Source organism: Micropterus dolomieu, linkage group LG22 (assembly GCF_021292245.1).
Source record: "Micropterus dolomieu isolate WLL.071019.BEF.003 ecotype Adirondacks linkage group LG22, ASM2129224v1, whole genome shotgun sequence".
Classification (NCBI taxonomy): domain Eukaryota; kingdom Metazoa; phylum Chordata; class Actinopteri; order Centrarchiformes; family Centrarchidae; genus Micropterus; species Micropterus dolomieu.
In genome coordinates, this window is record NC_060171.1 from 2101748 (window position 1) to 2118042 (window position 16295).

At 42.7% G+C, this 16295-nt stretch overlaps 1 protein-coding gene and 1 long non-coding RNA gene across 3 annotated transcripts in view; one reads left to right on the forward strand and one right to left on the reverse strand.

The window, feature by feature from the left end:
• LOC123962203 (diacylglycerol kinase zeta-like) overlaps positions 1-14354 on the reverse strand; it is an 84775-nt gene extending 70421 nt beyond the window's left edge. The window contains exon 1 of one of the 2 annotated variants that reach the window (XM_046038193.1): positions 13574-14354. In XM_046038193.1, coding sequence (XP_045894149.1) covers positions 13574-13770 — 197 coding nt within the window. In that variant the 5' untranslated portion in view covers positions 13771-14354. The remainder of the gene's footprint in view (positions 1-13573) is intronic. The other variant, XM_046038192.1, reaches the window with a different exon arrangement.
• LOC123962223 lies at positions 13428-15113 on the forward strand. The gene is made up of 2 exons (XR_006822884.1): positions 13428-14055; positions 14810-15113. It is a non-coding gene; the product is annotated as an uncharacterized LOC123962223 (long non-coding RNA).
• The last annotated feature ends 1182 nt before the right edge of the window (positions 15114-16295 follow it).

Genomic DNA, 16295 nt, shown 5'->3' on the forward strand with positions numbered 1-16295 from the left:
TGACAGAAATATGGTGAGAGCTGTGAAGAAAACGCCCAAAACATCAGGAAGTGACATCAGCAACGACCTCCACAGTGCAGGGTGAAGGTATCACAATCCACTGTTGGAAGAAGACTCAGAGAGCAGAAATATAGAGGCCACATCACAAGATGCAAACCACTCATCAGCAGCAAGAATCACAAGGCCAGAGTGAAATTTGCAGAGAAGAACAGAGATGAGCCGCAAAAGTCCTGGAACACAATCTGATGGACGGATGAGACCAAGATTAATCTGTAGCAAAGTGATGGAAAGGCCAAAGTGTGGAGAAAGAAAGGAACTGCTGATGATCCAGAGCGTACAAGCTCATCTGTGAAGCCTGGTGGAGGTGATGTCACGGCCTGGGCTGCATGGCTGCTTCTGGAACAGGCTCATTAATATTTATTGATGATGGAACTGATGATGGTCGCAGCAGAATGAAGTCAGAAGTGTTTACAGAGAAATGCACTGAAACTAACGGGGAGGAAGTTTATCATGCAGCAGGACAACGAGCCAAAGCACACAAAACAAAACAAAGGACTTCATCAGGGGAAAAAGTGGAAGGTTTTAGACTGACCAAGTCAATCAGCTGACCTGAACCCAACAGAGCTGCATTTCACCTCCTTAAGAGGAGACTGAAGGGAGAAACACCCCGAAACAAACAAGAACTGAAAGAAGCTGCGGTAAAAACCTGGAATAGCTTCACAAATGAAGAATGCAACAGTTTGGTGATGTCGATGGGTCGCAGGCTTGAGGCAGTTACTGCAAGCAAAGGTTCTGCCACCAAATATTAAATGTTATTTACTTTAAGATGATTTGTTCCTTTACTTTTGCTCACCGAAGAACGCTGTGGTCTAAAACAAACGGTGGTTTGTCCTGAGTTGTTTCACACATCTAGAGGTGAAAACCAGGAAATGAGAGCTGAAATTCTGAACTCTTGTCTCATCTTTTGATCTTAAACCCAAATGTCTTCAGTGAACAACAAAAACAAAGGAAGTGGCCTCACCGTTCCAACACTTTTGGAGGGGACTGTAACTGACAGTTTCAATAACTTTACAAAGTCAGATTTTTACACAAAACACATGAAGAGTTTATAAAAAATGATTTGTTATAAATTTACTCCAACAGTTTCTGCAGCTGATGGGATTATTAGACTGGCAGGGAAATTAAGCGGCAACAATTTGATGGCTCAAGAAATTGTTCCTGTAAAAATATTTGAAGGCTCCCACACGTGAAGATTTGCTGCTTTAATTTATTTGTTATAACGTTGAGTTTTGGACTGTTGGTTAGACAAAACTAAGTTCTGTGAAGGCGTCACTTTGGGTAACCTGCTGAGTATTTCTTCAGTACAGAATGAAAATAATTAGTCGTAGTTAAATTCTACAGCGCGACAACTACAGCAGTAAAATCCTGATTTTACATTAATGCATGAGGAATAATAATCTAATACATAACAGTACAGGACATTAAGTACTGTTTCCCTGATTATACTTAAATACTTTAGTAACATTTTCAATGCAGTAGGATATGAATACTTTGTTCACCACTGACACACACACCTGAGTAACTTTAGTCATTTTTGAAAGAATAAAATTGAAGACTTCAGCTTGGAGTGGAGTAATATTCGTCAAGGGTATCTGTACATTTACTCAAGAACAGGATTTGTGTACTTTGTCCATCACTGGTTCTGTCAGAGCACAAACTCCTAACTGATTCTTTGCACAAACGTTTGGACGCGTCACGTTTTGACAGCATGTTGGTGAAAAGTTCCTGAATGCAGCTTCTGTTCCTGGGACTCGTAGTTCCTGGTTTTGAGTGTGCAGGTCTGTGGATGCTGCAGCAGGCCGATCATTCTTCCAAAGGTCGACCATGAAACGCCCTCCTTATTATATTATTACGTGATCTAAGATTTCTGAATCATCACGTGTAACCTGTAATCACAGAGCGACTCAGCGATAGCAGCAGACAGCAGACAGTTAAAGGTCATTATAAAAGGTCATGACCTCGGAGACAACATAGCTGGCCATGACCAAAACAGATAAACAAGAGACAACAACGCACTGTGAGCTTTAAATGCCGGCTGATGTCGGCGAGTCGACACACTGAGGCGTCTGAAACCTTCCTGACAGTCGAAACTGTTCATTTACCAGCTGCAGCCACTCTGGAGCTGATCAGGTGTGAAGGTGTGAACTTGCTCTCTGGCTGCGTTTGCATACTTAGAGGATTTGGATTGTGTGTACGAGAAATGCCCAGATGTAAACTAAATGAGCTTACTGCTCGCACTCATCTGCCCCGAAACCGATTCCATCTGTTCAGGCTGTCCACCGGCGAAATGTCCTCTGCTCGACTTCAGCGTGGACATTCTGCTGGTAATCATATGCCAATTGTTCATTTAGTACGCAGAATGCAGTACATACTGAGGATGCAGTAGGCCAGTGGTTGGCAATAGGCGGCCCGTGGGCCAGAACCGGCCCACCAGCAATAATATCTGGGCCGCAGCCAGACTGCTTTGATAGCAGAAAAATAAAAATATCAATAAATTGATAGCCGCTGATGCTGAAATAGATCTCAGTCATGACAGCTATAGTTACTCACACAATCACTTCCTCTTAAGTGATTGTGCCTCTAAAATAAAAGCATGAGAAAGTTTTTTGCAGCACATGCTTTATGTGAGCACGTACAAAAATGTCCTTTTATTCGATTTGTTTAACAAGGGAGAAAAAAACATCCGCAGTAAAAATCGATCTTGCAACCTTCCTAACTGGAGTCCCGCACAGCACCGACTGAGCTACACGTGCACATGATTTGAAATAATTTCACTTTGTTCTAGCCCGTCGTATAACGGCTTGTGTAGAGTACACAGCCACAGTGCTGATCTATCAACAGAAGGAGATCTGGAGCCGCGTGCAGCCTGAGAGACTCGACTCTCAGGTGATGCCATCCAATCACCTGTCAAAGGTGAAAGACCTGCTGTGACATCACTGAAGGGGCGTGGCCTATGTCAGACAGAAGGAGCCTCAGTGAAACAGAAGAAGACCAGGAGTCAATTACACACTGCAACACCTGATCCAGACCCTGTGTGTGTGTGTGTGTGTGTGTGTGTGTGTGTGTGTGTGTGTGTGTGTGTGTGTGTGTGTGTGTGTGTGTGTGTGTGTGTGTGTGTGTCAAAGACAAAACCCCATAATTACTTCAAATAAACTGCAGAGTCTAATCCACGGTTTTTTTTCGATTACGAAAAAAAAAAAGCTGCGGTACTTCAAAGTTTTACTAAAGTAGAAACGTACTTTCTACCTCCATCCCTTTCAAGTCACTGAAATAAAATATGCAATTAATTCTCCTTTATTATACAGTTTTAAATAATCACTGTCTTTGTAGTTTTCTTGTTACTTGTAGTTCCTATAAAATAGATTTTATAGTAGTTTAGTTAAATAGGTGGATGTTCATTAAATGAAGCCGACTGACTTCGTCTCCCCCCGATGATGAATTTAACCCAAATATGATAAAGTTTGACATGAACAGGTCCGACCCGCTCGCTGTGGCGGCATCACGTGTGTTGGTCTGAGATTTATTAACTGTTACCGGTGCAAACATTGCCTCAAACAACACACACATTTACAGCTGAAGCTCTAATTGTTAGATAGTCGGTGGAAATATGAGCATTTTGTAGCACCTCAGTTTTTTATAATCTCTACTATCATTGCTGTTGAGAAAATATGTATGTTTTATAATTTAATCTAATGGAAGCAAAAATGACAACAAAAAGGTACAAAAATCCTAAAAGATACTTTTTCCAAGTTAGGTTTTATTAATTAGATCCTGCAGCTGAAAGTTACAGCAAATCTAATCTATAATCCCCAATAATCTGCTCATGTGAGTGATCATGACACATACAGCATGTGACTTCTTTGTAAGTCCCTGTAGAACTGGTCCGTCTGTACGTGGACTATCCTGTCAGAGACATGACCGAGCACGTAGGACACCAGACTGGTTCTCTGCAGCTGACTCCAGCATGTTCGCTCTGATTTCAGGCGTCAGCGGCGAGCTGACACGTCTGCATTATTTTGACAATCAGGAGCAACAGTGGGCGCAAAATCTGCTTCATCTTTATGAGAAGACTCCAGACTACAGCGGCCAGACGTCCCGGTTTATAGCTGGGAGTTTGAGTCATGACAAGTAACACTAAAATGTCCCAGTTTCCACCGTGATGAAAATAATATTTATAATATTATGCTTGTTTTCAGTTTATATAGATGTTTATTATGTTCTGGCCCGCTCATTAATACCAACCTTGAAAACATAAACATGGCAGCAGACGTCCGAATTCCACACTGACGTGACCGACAGGAGCGTAAGGGTCTATATGTTCCCTCTGCTCCAGGGTCATTAGATGAAGTGACGGCAGCCATGCTGGCAGCTCTGTGAGGCTGGACCACGGATGCACTTGTAGGTACCAAACCCGCGCTGCCTGCCGGATCCATATCTGCACGTGCGCCAAAGTGGTCCTGTCAGTCAAAGAAGGTTACCACAATTGTGCATGTGCAGACGGATTGGGCACTGACAGCATTAAAGACCTGGACTCTGGACCCAAAGATGGCACCTGTTCCACGTCCAGTGAAGACTCGGAGAGCTTCTCAAGTCTCTAAATTGCATCTGCAGTGAAACACTTGAGTTTAATGTTATCTGCCCAGTAAGGGGGCGTGTCGGTCAGTAAAAGACTTCCCTGAAGGATGCACGGATGTATCCTCTTTGGGACGGTCTGCAAGATGGCGGAGCGGAACAACTTCCGGTTCAAGCGAGGAGCGAACGACAAATAAGAGACTTGAGATGCACCCTTGCTCGCCTGGCACATAATCCAAAGAAAGTTTGTATCTCCCCAGCAGGGTGGCGATGGTGCAGTGGATAAGACACATGCCAATGTGTCCCTGAGCATGACACTTAACCCCTAGTTAACCCCTAGACACGTATCAGAGATGTGGACTCGAGTCCGACACACAGTGACTTCAGACTCGACTTGAGACTCGTCCTCAAAAGACTTGAGACTTGACTTGGACTTCAACAAACCTCAAAGTGTTCCAGATGGTTCATGACGCCGAAAGTGAACGAAAAACATGGCTGACCGCGACAAACTGATGTTTCTTTGTCAGGTGTGCACACAGCAGAACCCTCAGCGGCGCCCTCCTAAAAAGAGACGTTTTAATGAAAACAACATAAACAAAAAAAAACAAGTTACTCGTTAACTGTGTTCCCGTCGAGCTACATCGGTAAATCCTCAGAAGTCAGTCAATCAATGTTCTTTTTGTTTAAACATATTTTACGTTTTCCTGACTAGCTTTTGCGCAGAGAAGAAAAAGAGCGGGGTTTACAGGTTGTCTTTATGTTTACCATTTACAACGTGTGCTTCCAGGTGAGCTGACATCATTCAGCTGCTTGGCGAGAAGTCGGGGGATCTGCGGTCTGTACTTTGAGCTAACTGCTAACATCAGCATGCTAACATGCTCACGGTGTAGGTACATAGAGGGATTTAGCCGACTTACGTGACTTAGCATCGCTATGCATGTCAGAGGTCACACGCCTCTGGAGCATCTAGGGGTTAAGTGTCTTTCTCAGGGACACGTGTCTCACAGTGGGGAGTTGAACCCGCGTCTCCCACACCGCAGGCATGCATCTCATCCACTGCTCCACCCCAATAAATCAATCATCTAAATCAATCATCTAACAGCAGCCCTGACGCTGTACGGCCTCTGTGGATTTGACTGTTTTTATATTTCAATGAAAGCAGAAAAATGAAATGTGTTGTCCTTTAAATCCCTTGACTGTTTCAAAAGGAGGAGGAAGAGGAGGAGGAGGAGGAGGTGCCGAGTCCTTCGACATCTGCAGATTGAATCCTTTTACTCTGGAGTGAAATATTCCCACCAGACTCTAAAAACAACCGCTTTTAATTAATTGCTCCGCCAATCCATTAACAGCTGCTATAATTAGAGGACCACGGAGATCACTGGGAGATTAAACTGAGCACCTGACTGAACTTGAATCTGCACTTGTTACCTCTTTATTCACAGCGGAGCGTATTTAGGATCTGACACAGACCTCCACAGTCCAAGTCTTTTATACTGCAGTACAGGAAAAGAGCTGAGCCTCTTCTGAAGGAACAACGATGGAGAAATTCATCAGTACGAGTACAGAAGCATTGTTGCTCCATCAGTGTTATAATATTATATGACATTATATTATTGTTATTGTATGCATGCAAGCAGCATTTAAGGTTTGTTGGTTGCCTAATCCACTGCTGGGCGGATTCATCTGTAATGTATTATAAAGTAGCATTAAAGACTTGATATTTTATGACCTTGTAACTTACTATTTATTCCCATCATAAAGTGTTATATGTTTTAATGTCTGCAACCTTGTTAATTGTGCTGCTGCCTGTCTTGGCCAGGACCCTCTTGTAAAAAAGATTTTTAATCTCAATGTTTTTCTTTCTGCTTAAATAAAAGGTAAATAAAGTGAAATGCTCCAATATGTACCTACAGTTGTACTCTGAGTATCACATTGTGCCCGGCGTTGCATGTGGAGCTCATTAACAGACGGCGAGTGACTAACACACACACACACACACACACACACACTCTGATGTGTTACTCAGAGAGCAAACAGGAAGTCAGACCTCCTGCTGGAAACGGTCACGTGACACAGTGATGATTTCAGTCCTAGACGCTCACACACACACACAGAGAGTTCAAACTAACTGGTCCATCTGCAGCTTTACTGCGTCAGGAGCCACGTGGACCCTGAAACAGGTTCTCCTTGCTGGAACCGTTCCTCACGTTCATACTGGGCTAAACCCACAGCCCTGTTTCTGTGAAAAGATATAAAGTTTGACACGCCACCTGCCGATCTTCCCAAAAAGACGGAACAGGAGGAACGTTTTCAGTAAGGAGAACCTGCGGCTGCTGACTAGAGCTGCAGAGATTAGTCGATAAATCAATTAGTTGTCAACTATTACATTAATAGCCAGCTATTTTGATTCATTAAATCACTTTAGGTCCTTTTTTAAAGGAAAAAATGTGAATATTTTCTGCTTTCTTTGCTCCTCTGTGACAATAAACTTAATATATTTGAGTTTTGGACATCTTAGGCTTTGGGAAAAACTGATCTATAGTTAAAATAATCGTTCGTTGCGGCCTTCTGCTGACTGTTGTTTTAGAAAACTACTTAAACAAGTCATTGATTATCACAAAGAGCTGCAGAGTTTCACATATTTACTTTTATGTCTGTCTTAAAAACGCATAATCTGCAGTCGCTCCTCCTGTTCTGTCTTTTAGGAAGATTTCCACTTGACGTGTCAAACACAAGCAGACCTGGACTCCACTAGACCTCTGAAGGTGTGCTGTGGTATCTGGCACCAAGACGTTAGCAGCAGATCCTTTACGTCCTGTAAGGTGGGGCCTCCGTGGATCGCACTTTGTCCAGCATATCACTCAGATGCTTTATGTGTACAAGTCCACACCTTGTTGTGTTCCTCAAACCGTTCCTGAACCAGTTTTGTTGTGGCTCGTGATCCTGCTGAGAGGGGCCATCAGGGAATACTGTGTCCATGACAGGGTGTACGTGATCTGCAGCAACCATTAGGTAGGCGCTACGTCTCAGAGTGACACCCACAAGCTCGCTGGTGGCGCAGTTACGACTCGCGGGATTAAATAAAATATCTTCTTCTTCACATGAAAGCAGAACATGGCTCAAAGCATCACACTGCCTCCGCCGGCTCGCCTTCCTCCCATAATGCATCCCGGTGCCATGTGCTCCCCAGGTAAGCGACGCACCCTGCCACGATGCTCATTTCAGCACTGGCGAACCCACTGGCACTAAGGTCAGTCAGCTTCCTCTGCAGAGTGCGGACCATCGGTGTCCGTTTGTCTTTTGTTTCTTTTGTATTTGTCTGCTTTTTGTTCCCTGTATGTGTCCTTAATAAAGCTTTGATTGACTGATTGATGCTCCCGTGCCCAATGTAGGCGCTTTCAGCAATGGACAGGGGTCAGCATAGGCCCCCGGACTGGACTTTTTTTTTTTTCCCAGGTCAATACAATATCCTTGCTTATTTAACTGATGTGTGCAGTCTGAAGGTGCAAAACGGGCAAAACTGCCAGCAAGTCAGACCAACAACAGCCGACCATCACGACCGCTCAAACCCACACTGTGTTGAACCACAACCAAAGACACTATCATAAAATACAGTCTGCATTATCATCTCTTGTTCCTAATTCTTATCATTTCAAGTTTTAAGTGCAAATATCTCCTCTCGCTCATGTTGACTGAATGAAGTGTAATCTGCGTTTAATACAGCAGTAGTCAGACACTGTTGGGAAAACAAATATCAAATCTATATTGATGTCAAATTGTGTATCTGAAATACATCTTTCTTTCACTGCTCAAGCCTAAACACCAGTGTTAGTTGACAATTACATAAAATTTGAAATTAATAATGAAATGACAGGATGGGCTCTCAGCTAGCTAACATCAGATAGCTCATTTTAAGTAAAAGAAATGCTAATCACAAAACTCTGAAGGTAGGAGAGTTATAAGTGTATTAAAGCAGCCGGACAGCTCTGCTGACATTAACCTGCAGCTGCCAGTGATGTGGGGAGACAGACGTTCAGCTAACGTCAACGAAATGGTACAGTCCATTTTTAGGGGTGTCTGATTCTTAAATATAAGGCGTGAGTATGGGAAATATTTTGTAATATTTACAATGACAGGTAGGAAAGCCCCCCTGAACTGTTGTTTTTGCCTCTTTTGGGGCGTTCAAAGCCTTAACTAGGGAGGTCAGTCCCCCCCAACACCCCCCATAATTCAAACCATGACTGTGGCCACGATGCACTTTGTGTTGTTCTTTTGGCTGATGGGGTTAAATCTCGTTCGCTGAATGGGTCCTTGTTCCAGCTTCTTAAAAGGTTGTGACCATTTACTGTTATTTCTTCTATGACATCAAACAAAATATGTCAACTTGATTAATCTGCTGATTATTTCGCGATCAATTGTCGAAGGTGAAGTCAAAGTGAAGAATGTCCACAGTGGCGTCTTCAGATTGCTCATTTTGGCCGACAGAAAAGTCCAGAACTCAAACATGTTGATGAATCAATAACAAAAAAATAGTTTATTTCCGTGTTTAATGTCATTAACAAGAGGGTGAATGGGGGTAACACAACTATTTACGCAGGAAACTTTCAAACTGCAGCAGATAAAAAAAACGTTTTAGTGTAAACTGGGATTTAAGCTTTTATTTATTTTTATTGAGATGCCTCTGTTTGTATATTTGTGCTGTATGTTTTTATTTTATTTATAGAGAATTGAGACCAGGGCCCCGTTTCAGAAAGCAGGATTAGTGAAAATTCTGAGTATGTTAAACCTGAGATGAGGGAAACTCATAATAATCCCTAGATCAGTAACTCCGGCAACTGATGCTGTGCACATCTAAAACTGTCGGTTTCTCTGAGGCAGCTGTCTGACTCACCGTTTCATTTCCTCATTCATTCTGTCGACATCAAAGCGCAAATCTGAACGCATTTACATATTTAAAAACTTTAAAATCCCGGCTGTTAGTTTTTACCCAAACATGATCTTGAACATGACCGATTTATGATCAATCTGTCGTTGATGTATGGACGGATCTCCGCACATCGTGGATTTCTCCTCAGCCCAGAATAAAATCTGTTTCCGTCTTTAGGTAGGCTAAACTTTAACGCTGTGACTCTGTGGACAGCTGCACTGAAAACACTTACTGTGGGCTACATTACTGCAGTAATCACTGTTTAATATGGAACCTCAGTGATCTTTCTTATCGTAGTCGCACTGATTGGAACATTCCTAGTTATCATAGACCTACTGGAGATAATGTGACTGTGGTGCAGCTGAAACAAAAAGTGAGTTTTTCCATTATTATCTGCTGATAGTCTGAATGCGTTCTGACAGCATTAATAAAATATGAAATTAGCAAGATTTTATTAATGTAAAATAGACGTCTAAAACTTTACAGTCAGTTTGAACCTTAGACACATTTTCTGCAAAAAATAATTAATAGGCTAACCTGCTGTTTGTGTCTTATATTTGATCTATACCCATTTTCATTATCAGGTAGCCGATTGCCACCAGCATTTAGTCCCGTCGGGTCACAGCTTAAGAAACATAGCCTTCCTATTTAAAATCGAATGTAATGGGCTGCAGCACTTTATCATGCATTAAGGAAAGTCTTCATATTTCTGGCTCCACTCGATTAAAATGGAGGCTCTGCCTTTATTTACCCGTTGCCATGGTGAATCGTAGTATTGGAGCCCCATCGATGAGGCTTTTTTTCCATCCCCACGCACACACTTCCATCAGGCTCAACATACTCAAGAGTTGATTGAACTTATTCTGATCAGCAGAGTTTCCCACCTCAGGCTCAGTCAGAGCTCAGAGTTTGTTTAGCCTGCTTTCTGAAATTGAGCCCTGAATTACACAAATGATGTTTGTCAATTTAATATAGATAGATAGATAATTTTGTCTGTCAAGAAAGTCGCAGTTTGTCGTAAAACAATAAAGTTACATGTCGTTTTGTTTGACACCCGTTCAATGAACTAGTCTCGCACAATATACGTCACCAACATGTTAGCGCGGAAATGCGAGCTTACGTTCTCCGGGCGGCTGTGGCTCAGGAGGTAGAGCGGGTTGGCCGTTAATCAGAAGGTCGGTGGTTCAATCTCCGGTTCCTACAGGCTGCATGTCGAAGTGTCCTTGGGCAAGACACTGAACCCCGATGTGGCTGTTCCGCCAGTGTGTGAATGTTAGTTTGCTGTTTAAGCACTTAGGCTCTTTGACAGGTGAATGCAGATGTAGTGTAAAAATGCTTTGAGTGGTCGAAAAGACTAGAAAGGCGCTATACAAATACGGAGCATTTATGTTTATTGCTTTCTTGCTACTAGCTAGATAACTTATATCTCACCTGATAAGTTTAATCCAACGACTCCTGGTCCTTTCATCACATCATCCTCTCATGTAAGCTTTTTGACGTTAGCTTCAGTCACGTTAGCTTCAGTCACGTTAGCTTCAGTCACGTTAGCTTCAGTCACGTTAGCTTCAGTCATTGACAGAAAAAGTTAACGACGTTTGTAATTATGTATTTTCACAGTCTTATACTTCATGAGTTTTTCATCAAACTGCGACTTTCTTGACTTTAAAATAGATCTTTTAAATTGACAAACATGATGTGTGTAATTCAGGGCACAATTCAAACAGGATCATAATATTTGTTGTTTTCTCGCCGTTGACTACTGCACATATTTTTCATTTCTTTGTCCTTCATGTGTGGACTCTTGGAAACCATTTGAAATAGTAAGATCTGCTGTAAAGAAAAACAAACCAAAGAACAGACTCAAAAAAAATCAACTCTCTATCGCTCTCATTTCATTTAGAAGACTTTCTGCAGCGAGCGGCAGCCGAGGCTTTAATCAGATCAGTGACGTGCAGTGCTGCAGCAGGACGCCCTGTGGCTGATAATAAAACCAGATGTTACAGAGAAGGGACTCAACAGACCGCAGCAACAACAACTGTACACATGTCAGAAGTTGGATTCAGTAAAAAGTCACTTTATCGACGATCAAAATGACCAAACGATTAATCGACTAATTGCTCCGTCTCTTCCTGTGAACATTCAGAGTCGAGCTCCAGGTTCTCTAATGTGAGCTTTTCTTGGTCTGACAGTAAACATTTAACAACACGTCTTGTCACAGTCCAACGCACCCAACATGTTAGAAGAGTGTTTTGTGTCGTACGTCCAGAAGTCCCAAATTATTCTATTTAATTAAACCTCAGACCAAGAAGCACAGCAGAAGAGCCGCCATTTTAGTTTTCTTTGGGAATTAATATCAGTGTTTTCTCTGTAAAACACTACACGATGAGCACTGACAGAAAGAAACTATGAAACTGAGACTTTTTTCCCCCCTCATTTGGTCTGGCAGGTTTCAGTATCGTTTCTGAGCGTCAGTCGACACCGAGCCTTTTTTTAGTCTTTGCTGAACACCAGATCGATGACTGACTCACCAGACGTGTTATTAAAAAAAATAAATCACTTGAGTGTCAAACTGCTGCTGACAGCATCTGTAACAGCAGCACTGCTTTGGATGGAGCTTTGAAAAGCAGGGCTGGATAAATCTTTTGAGTTGGTTTACGCCAACAAGGACTCCTTTTTAAACCCGGATTAAACTTTAAATTATGTCGCACCAAACTTTAAAACTATCTTAAAATAAAGGAAGATTCAATTCAAACCTCTTTTTAAACCTCAGTTTAGTTTTTCCTGGAAAAATAATATTAAATTTAATCCTGTCGCACCAAAATCTTTCAACTTTAGATTAAAATGTGCAATCAGCTTCAAACTTACACTTTGAGGAGCTTTAAAGCTTTATTTTAATTTAATTTGATTTAATTTAAAATGGCTTTTTCAGATGAATTAATGTTTGTTGAAGTCTGATTGAAACTTGCTGCGTTAGTTTTAGCCTTTGTTTTACTGTTTTTCCAACAAGCTCTCGTTGAGCCACGTTTCTTCTTTCTGTTTGTTTTTTCTTCTTCTATTATTTGCCCATATTGCTTCATTAATTCAGCCAGTTTAAGTTCTCTGCCGATCAATCATGAGTCGTCTAACTTTTTAGCTAGTTATCAAACAATGTGGTGTTTTGTTCAGGAATACAGAGAAGCTGAAGTGAACAGTTCCCCCTCCTCTTTTATACTCTCTAGATCCAACACTCAAAAATCTGACAATTCAATTCACTTTAACAAAAACAAATTCTGACATTTAGAAAACTTTCCAAGAAGGTCACTTCATATCACTAAACTCCAAAAATGGCAAAAAATATGAATGGAGTTTGGTTTGCTTTACAAAATGCCCACAAATGTCTTGATTTTCGTAGCTTCAGCTCTAATTTTATTCTTCTTTTCTTCAGCTGGAGTAAAGAAGAATGAATTCATTTCTCTTTATTTTATTTTCTGTGGGCCATACCAGTAAAAGAGTCGATCCCACGTGGAATTACAAGACACACACACACAGTGAGTACATAAATACCAACTTTTGGCAAGTGACATTCTACAAACCACAAACTGGACGTAATTCCTGAACAGAAGGAACGTTTTACACAGAAAAGCAAAATAAAAGTTCCACAACACTTTGTGTTCCAAGAGAAAGAGGCTTTTTATGAGTTTTAGTGAAGAACCTCTCTGTGAAGTTATGATACCAAAGAAAAGGACAGTTCCTTTCTCGTTCCATTTCACTCTGACAGAGCCGATCCTGTTCTGCAACGTCTTGTTTCCAAGCGTGATGTTTAAAGATAAACACAAGAGATTTTTTTATGCTCAGCTTGAGAACGTGCCGCAGAGCGCATCACTTCCTGTGCACCAGGAGAGGTGCCCACTGAGGAGGCGCTGACAGATATCAGAGCTTTTACCTGGATGACCTGCTGAGTTAAAGCTCAGTGTTGGAAAGTTACTGTGTGCGTGAGAAAGTGTGGCAGCTGCCGTGTCGGTGAAGAAGACTCACCTCCTGCTGAAGATCCTCAGGCCGGTGAAGGTCTTGCTGGTGTGTTGGCAGCGGGGGGCGGGGGCCACAGAGGGCAGCTCGGAGGCTGGGGAGGACGAGGTGGAGGAGGCGGCAGAGGTGGAGGTGAAGTGCCCCTCTCCTCCATCCTGCAGCGAGGTGTGCTGGGCAGGCTGCTCCTCCTCCGGCTGCTGATCCATGTCCTGGCGGAGCTCCCTCTCTGCCTCTCTGCTACTTCTTCTCTCACAAACTCAGCTGGTCCGAGGTCAGCGCAGAGCTCACGCAGCCCGAGCAGCAGTCAGCCATTCTGACAGCTTCCCTCCTCTGCAGCAGCTGCTCAAACTTTTAGTTTCTCAAAGCGGCAGACACAGGAAGTACAGCTTCAGGTCTACCGTGTGCCTCAGCTAAGCTTCAGTTTACAGCAGGAAGCAGCAGCAGCAGAAGCGTTCAAAACAAAAGCAACTCTTCTGTGTTACAGCCTCAAGGTAGGAAGGAGGAGGAGGTGGAGAAGAGGGGGGTTGCTTTTCTATAAACTGGCTTCCTAACTTCCTTCCTTCTCCAAACCCTCCCAGCCTGAGGAAGCCTCTCTCCTACTCATGCTCTCAGAACAGAGCTCCTCTTTCTCTCCACAGCACACGCTCACCAGCAAATCCAGGAAGTTTGAAACCCTGATAGAAAACACACAAAGAAGAGTCTGTAGAAGGAGCTTCTTCTTCTTCTCTTCCTCTCTGTCCGACCTGTTGCTTCTCCACCTCACAGTTTTACTTTCTCTGCTCGGAGTCTCTGCTCACTCTGTCCTCTTTACTTTTATCTCAGCTCTGAGGCTCTCCCTCTCTTTTTTTCCTACGCCCCACCCACCCCTCTGGCTCTCCCTGCTCTGATTGGCTGAGAGGGAGAGGTGAGTGCTTTGCCACCTGCTGGTGCTTCAGAGACTGTGCAGCTGCTAAAAAAAGAGGAGGAAATGAACTAATTTTCTCCTCTCCAGAGACTCAGCAGCAGCTGAGGACTAACCACACTCACAAGAAGCAGGCAAGGCCTCTGTCTGGTCTTTCTCTTCTTCTTCTTTTGTAATTAAAACAATTATTTAAGAAGAATGAGGCAGGTTTGAGGTGTTAAATAGAACAAAATTAACATATTGTGAACATAAGAGTGATTTCTCACCGTGGAAACTGGCGCCTGCCTCTCACTTGGATCACATTTCTGAAGCCCTGCTCTGCAATGTGCTCCCCTCCCACATAGGTTTTACATAAAGATGGTGAACCAGCCCACACCAGGAGAGAGAGAGAGAGAGAGAGAGTACCGCAGTAAAGCAGAGGTCACACGGCCGCTGCGAGACCCACGCAGAGCACTTCACCACGTGCACGTGGCGGCTTCATCCCCTGGGTTCCTGCTCCGAGGTGGAACTGAAGGATGAGCCCGGGTTATTTTTGAAAGCCAATTAAAATGGAGGTGCAGCGGCCAAAAGGACGGGTGCTGAGATCGAGTCCTCTCCCTTAAAAAGATCCGTCAAACATGTTTTAAATAAAACACCCTGCTCTGAGTAGTGATTTGTTTCTAATGTGGTTTACTCTAAAATGAATCTTCCCTAGAACAGTGGTTCTCAAACTTTCGCATCAAGGAGCCCTAAACTGACAAAAATTAGACCCCATTTGACCCCAGTTTTTGTCCCAGGATCCCCCGTCTGATAGAAATGTTGTTTTAGAATCAGATTTATTGCCAAGCAGGTTTACACATAAAAGGACTTTTCTTTGGTGCAATAAACAAAATATTTAAATATAAAGTAGAAAATATGTAGAATTTGTTAGTGATATGTAAACTATTTACTTCAAATTTACATGTGCAAACATTTAAAGCATGAACTGCAAGGGGGGTTTATAGGTCCTGGAAGGACATTAGATTGATTGGTATGTTTGATTGGTTTAGACTGGTATGTGTTTTATTACAGAAAGTGTAAAAAACCCACGAACAAAATAGTCATTGTGTTACTTATGGATGGAATTATGGTGAAAATAAACGATTCGGCTTTTTGCTGGGGACCCCCCTGGAACCACTTAGATGCCCAACCCTTTAAGAACCACTGCTCTAGAACAAGGCCTACAAGTGGTTTCTGATTCGATGCGTCCAACAGCAGGACAATAGAGTCTGTCTGCAACAGTTTTATGATGTGACGCCGGTGTTAAGGTTTGGATTTGGGTTAGAATGAGTACTTTTAGAAGATTATTGGAGCCTCGTCATTGACTTGTCCGGGGTGTACAATGCCTTTCGCCAACATTACTGCATATTGCTGTGTGTAGTGCTATCACTACTGAGTCATGTTGACAAATCTGACCGTCACACTCTGCCTCAGCACACAGTGCATTAGTCTGTCATATGAGGTCGTTATCAGTGTAATTAAAGATCTGCACATCATAAACCGTCATCCCCATAATTACCATCGCCATCATCATCACCACTATCATCACCATAATTACCACCACCGTCACCATCATCATCACCACCATGACCATGGTCACAACCACCATCATCATCAACATCATCATCACCATCATCGTCACCACCATCATCATCACCACCACCATCATCAACGTCAACACCATAATCACTACCACCGTCACCACCATCATCACCATAATTACCAACACGGTCACCATCATTATCACCATCCTTCCCAAACCACCATCATCATCCGCACCATCGTCACCATAATTACCACTACCGTCACCAT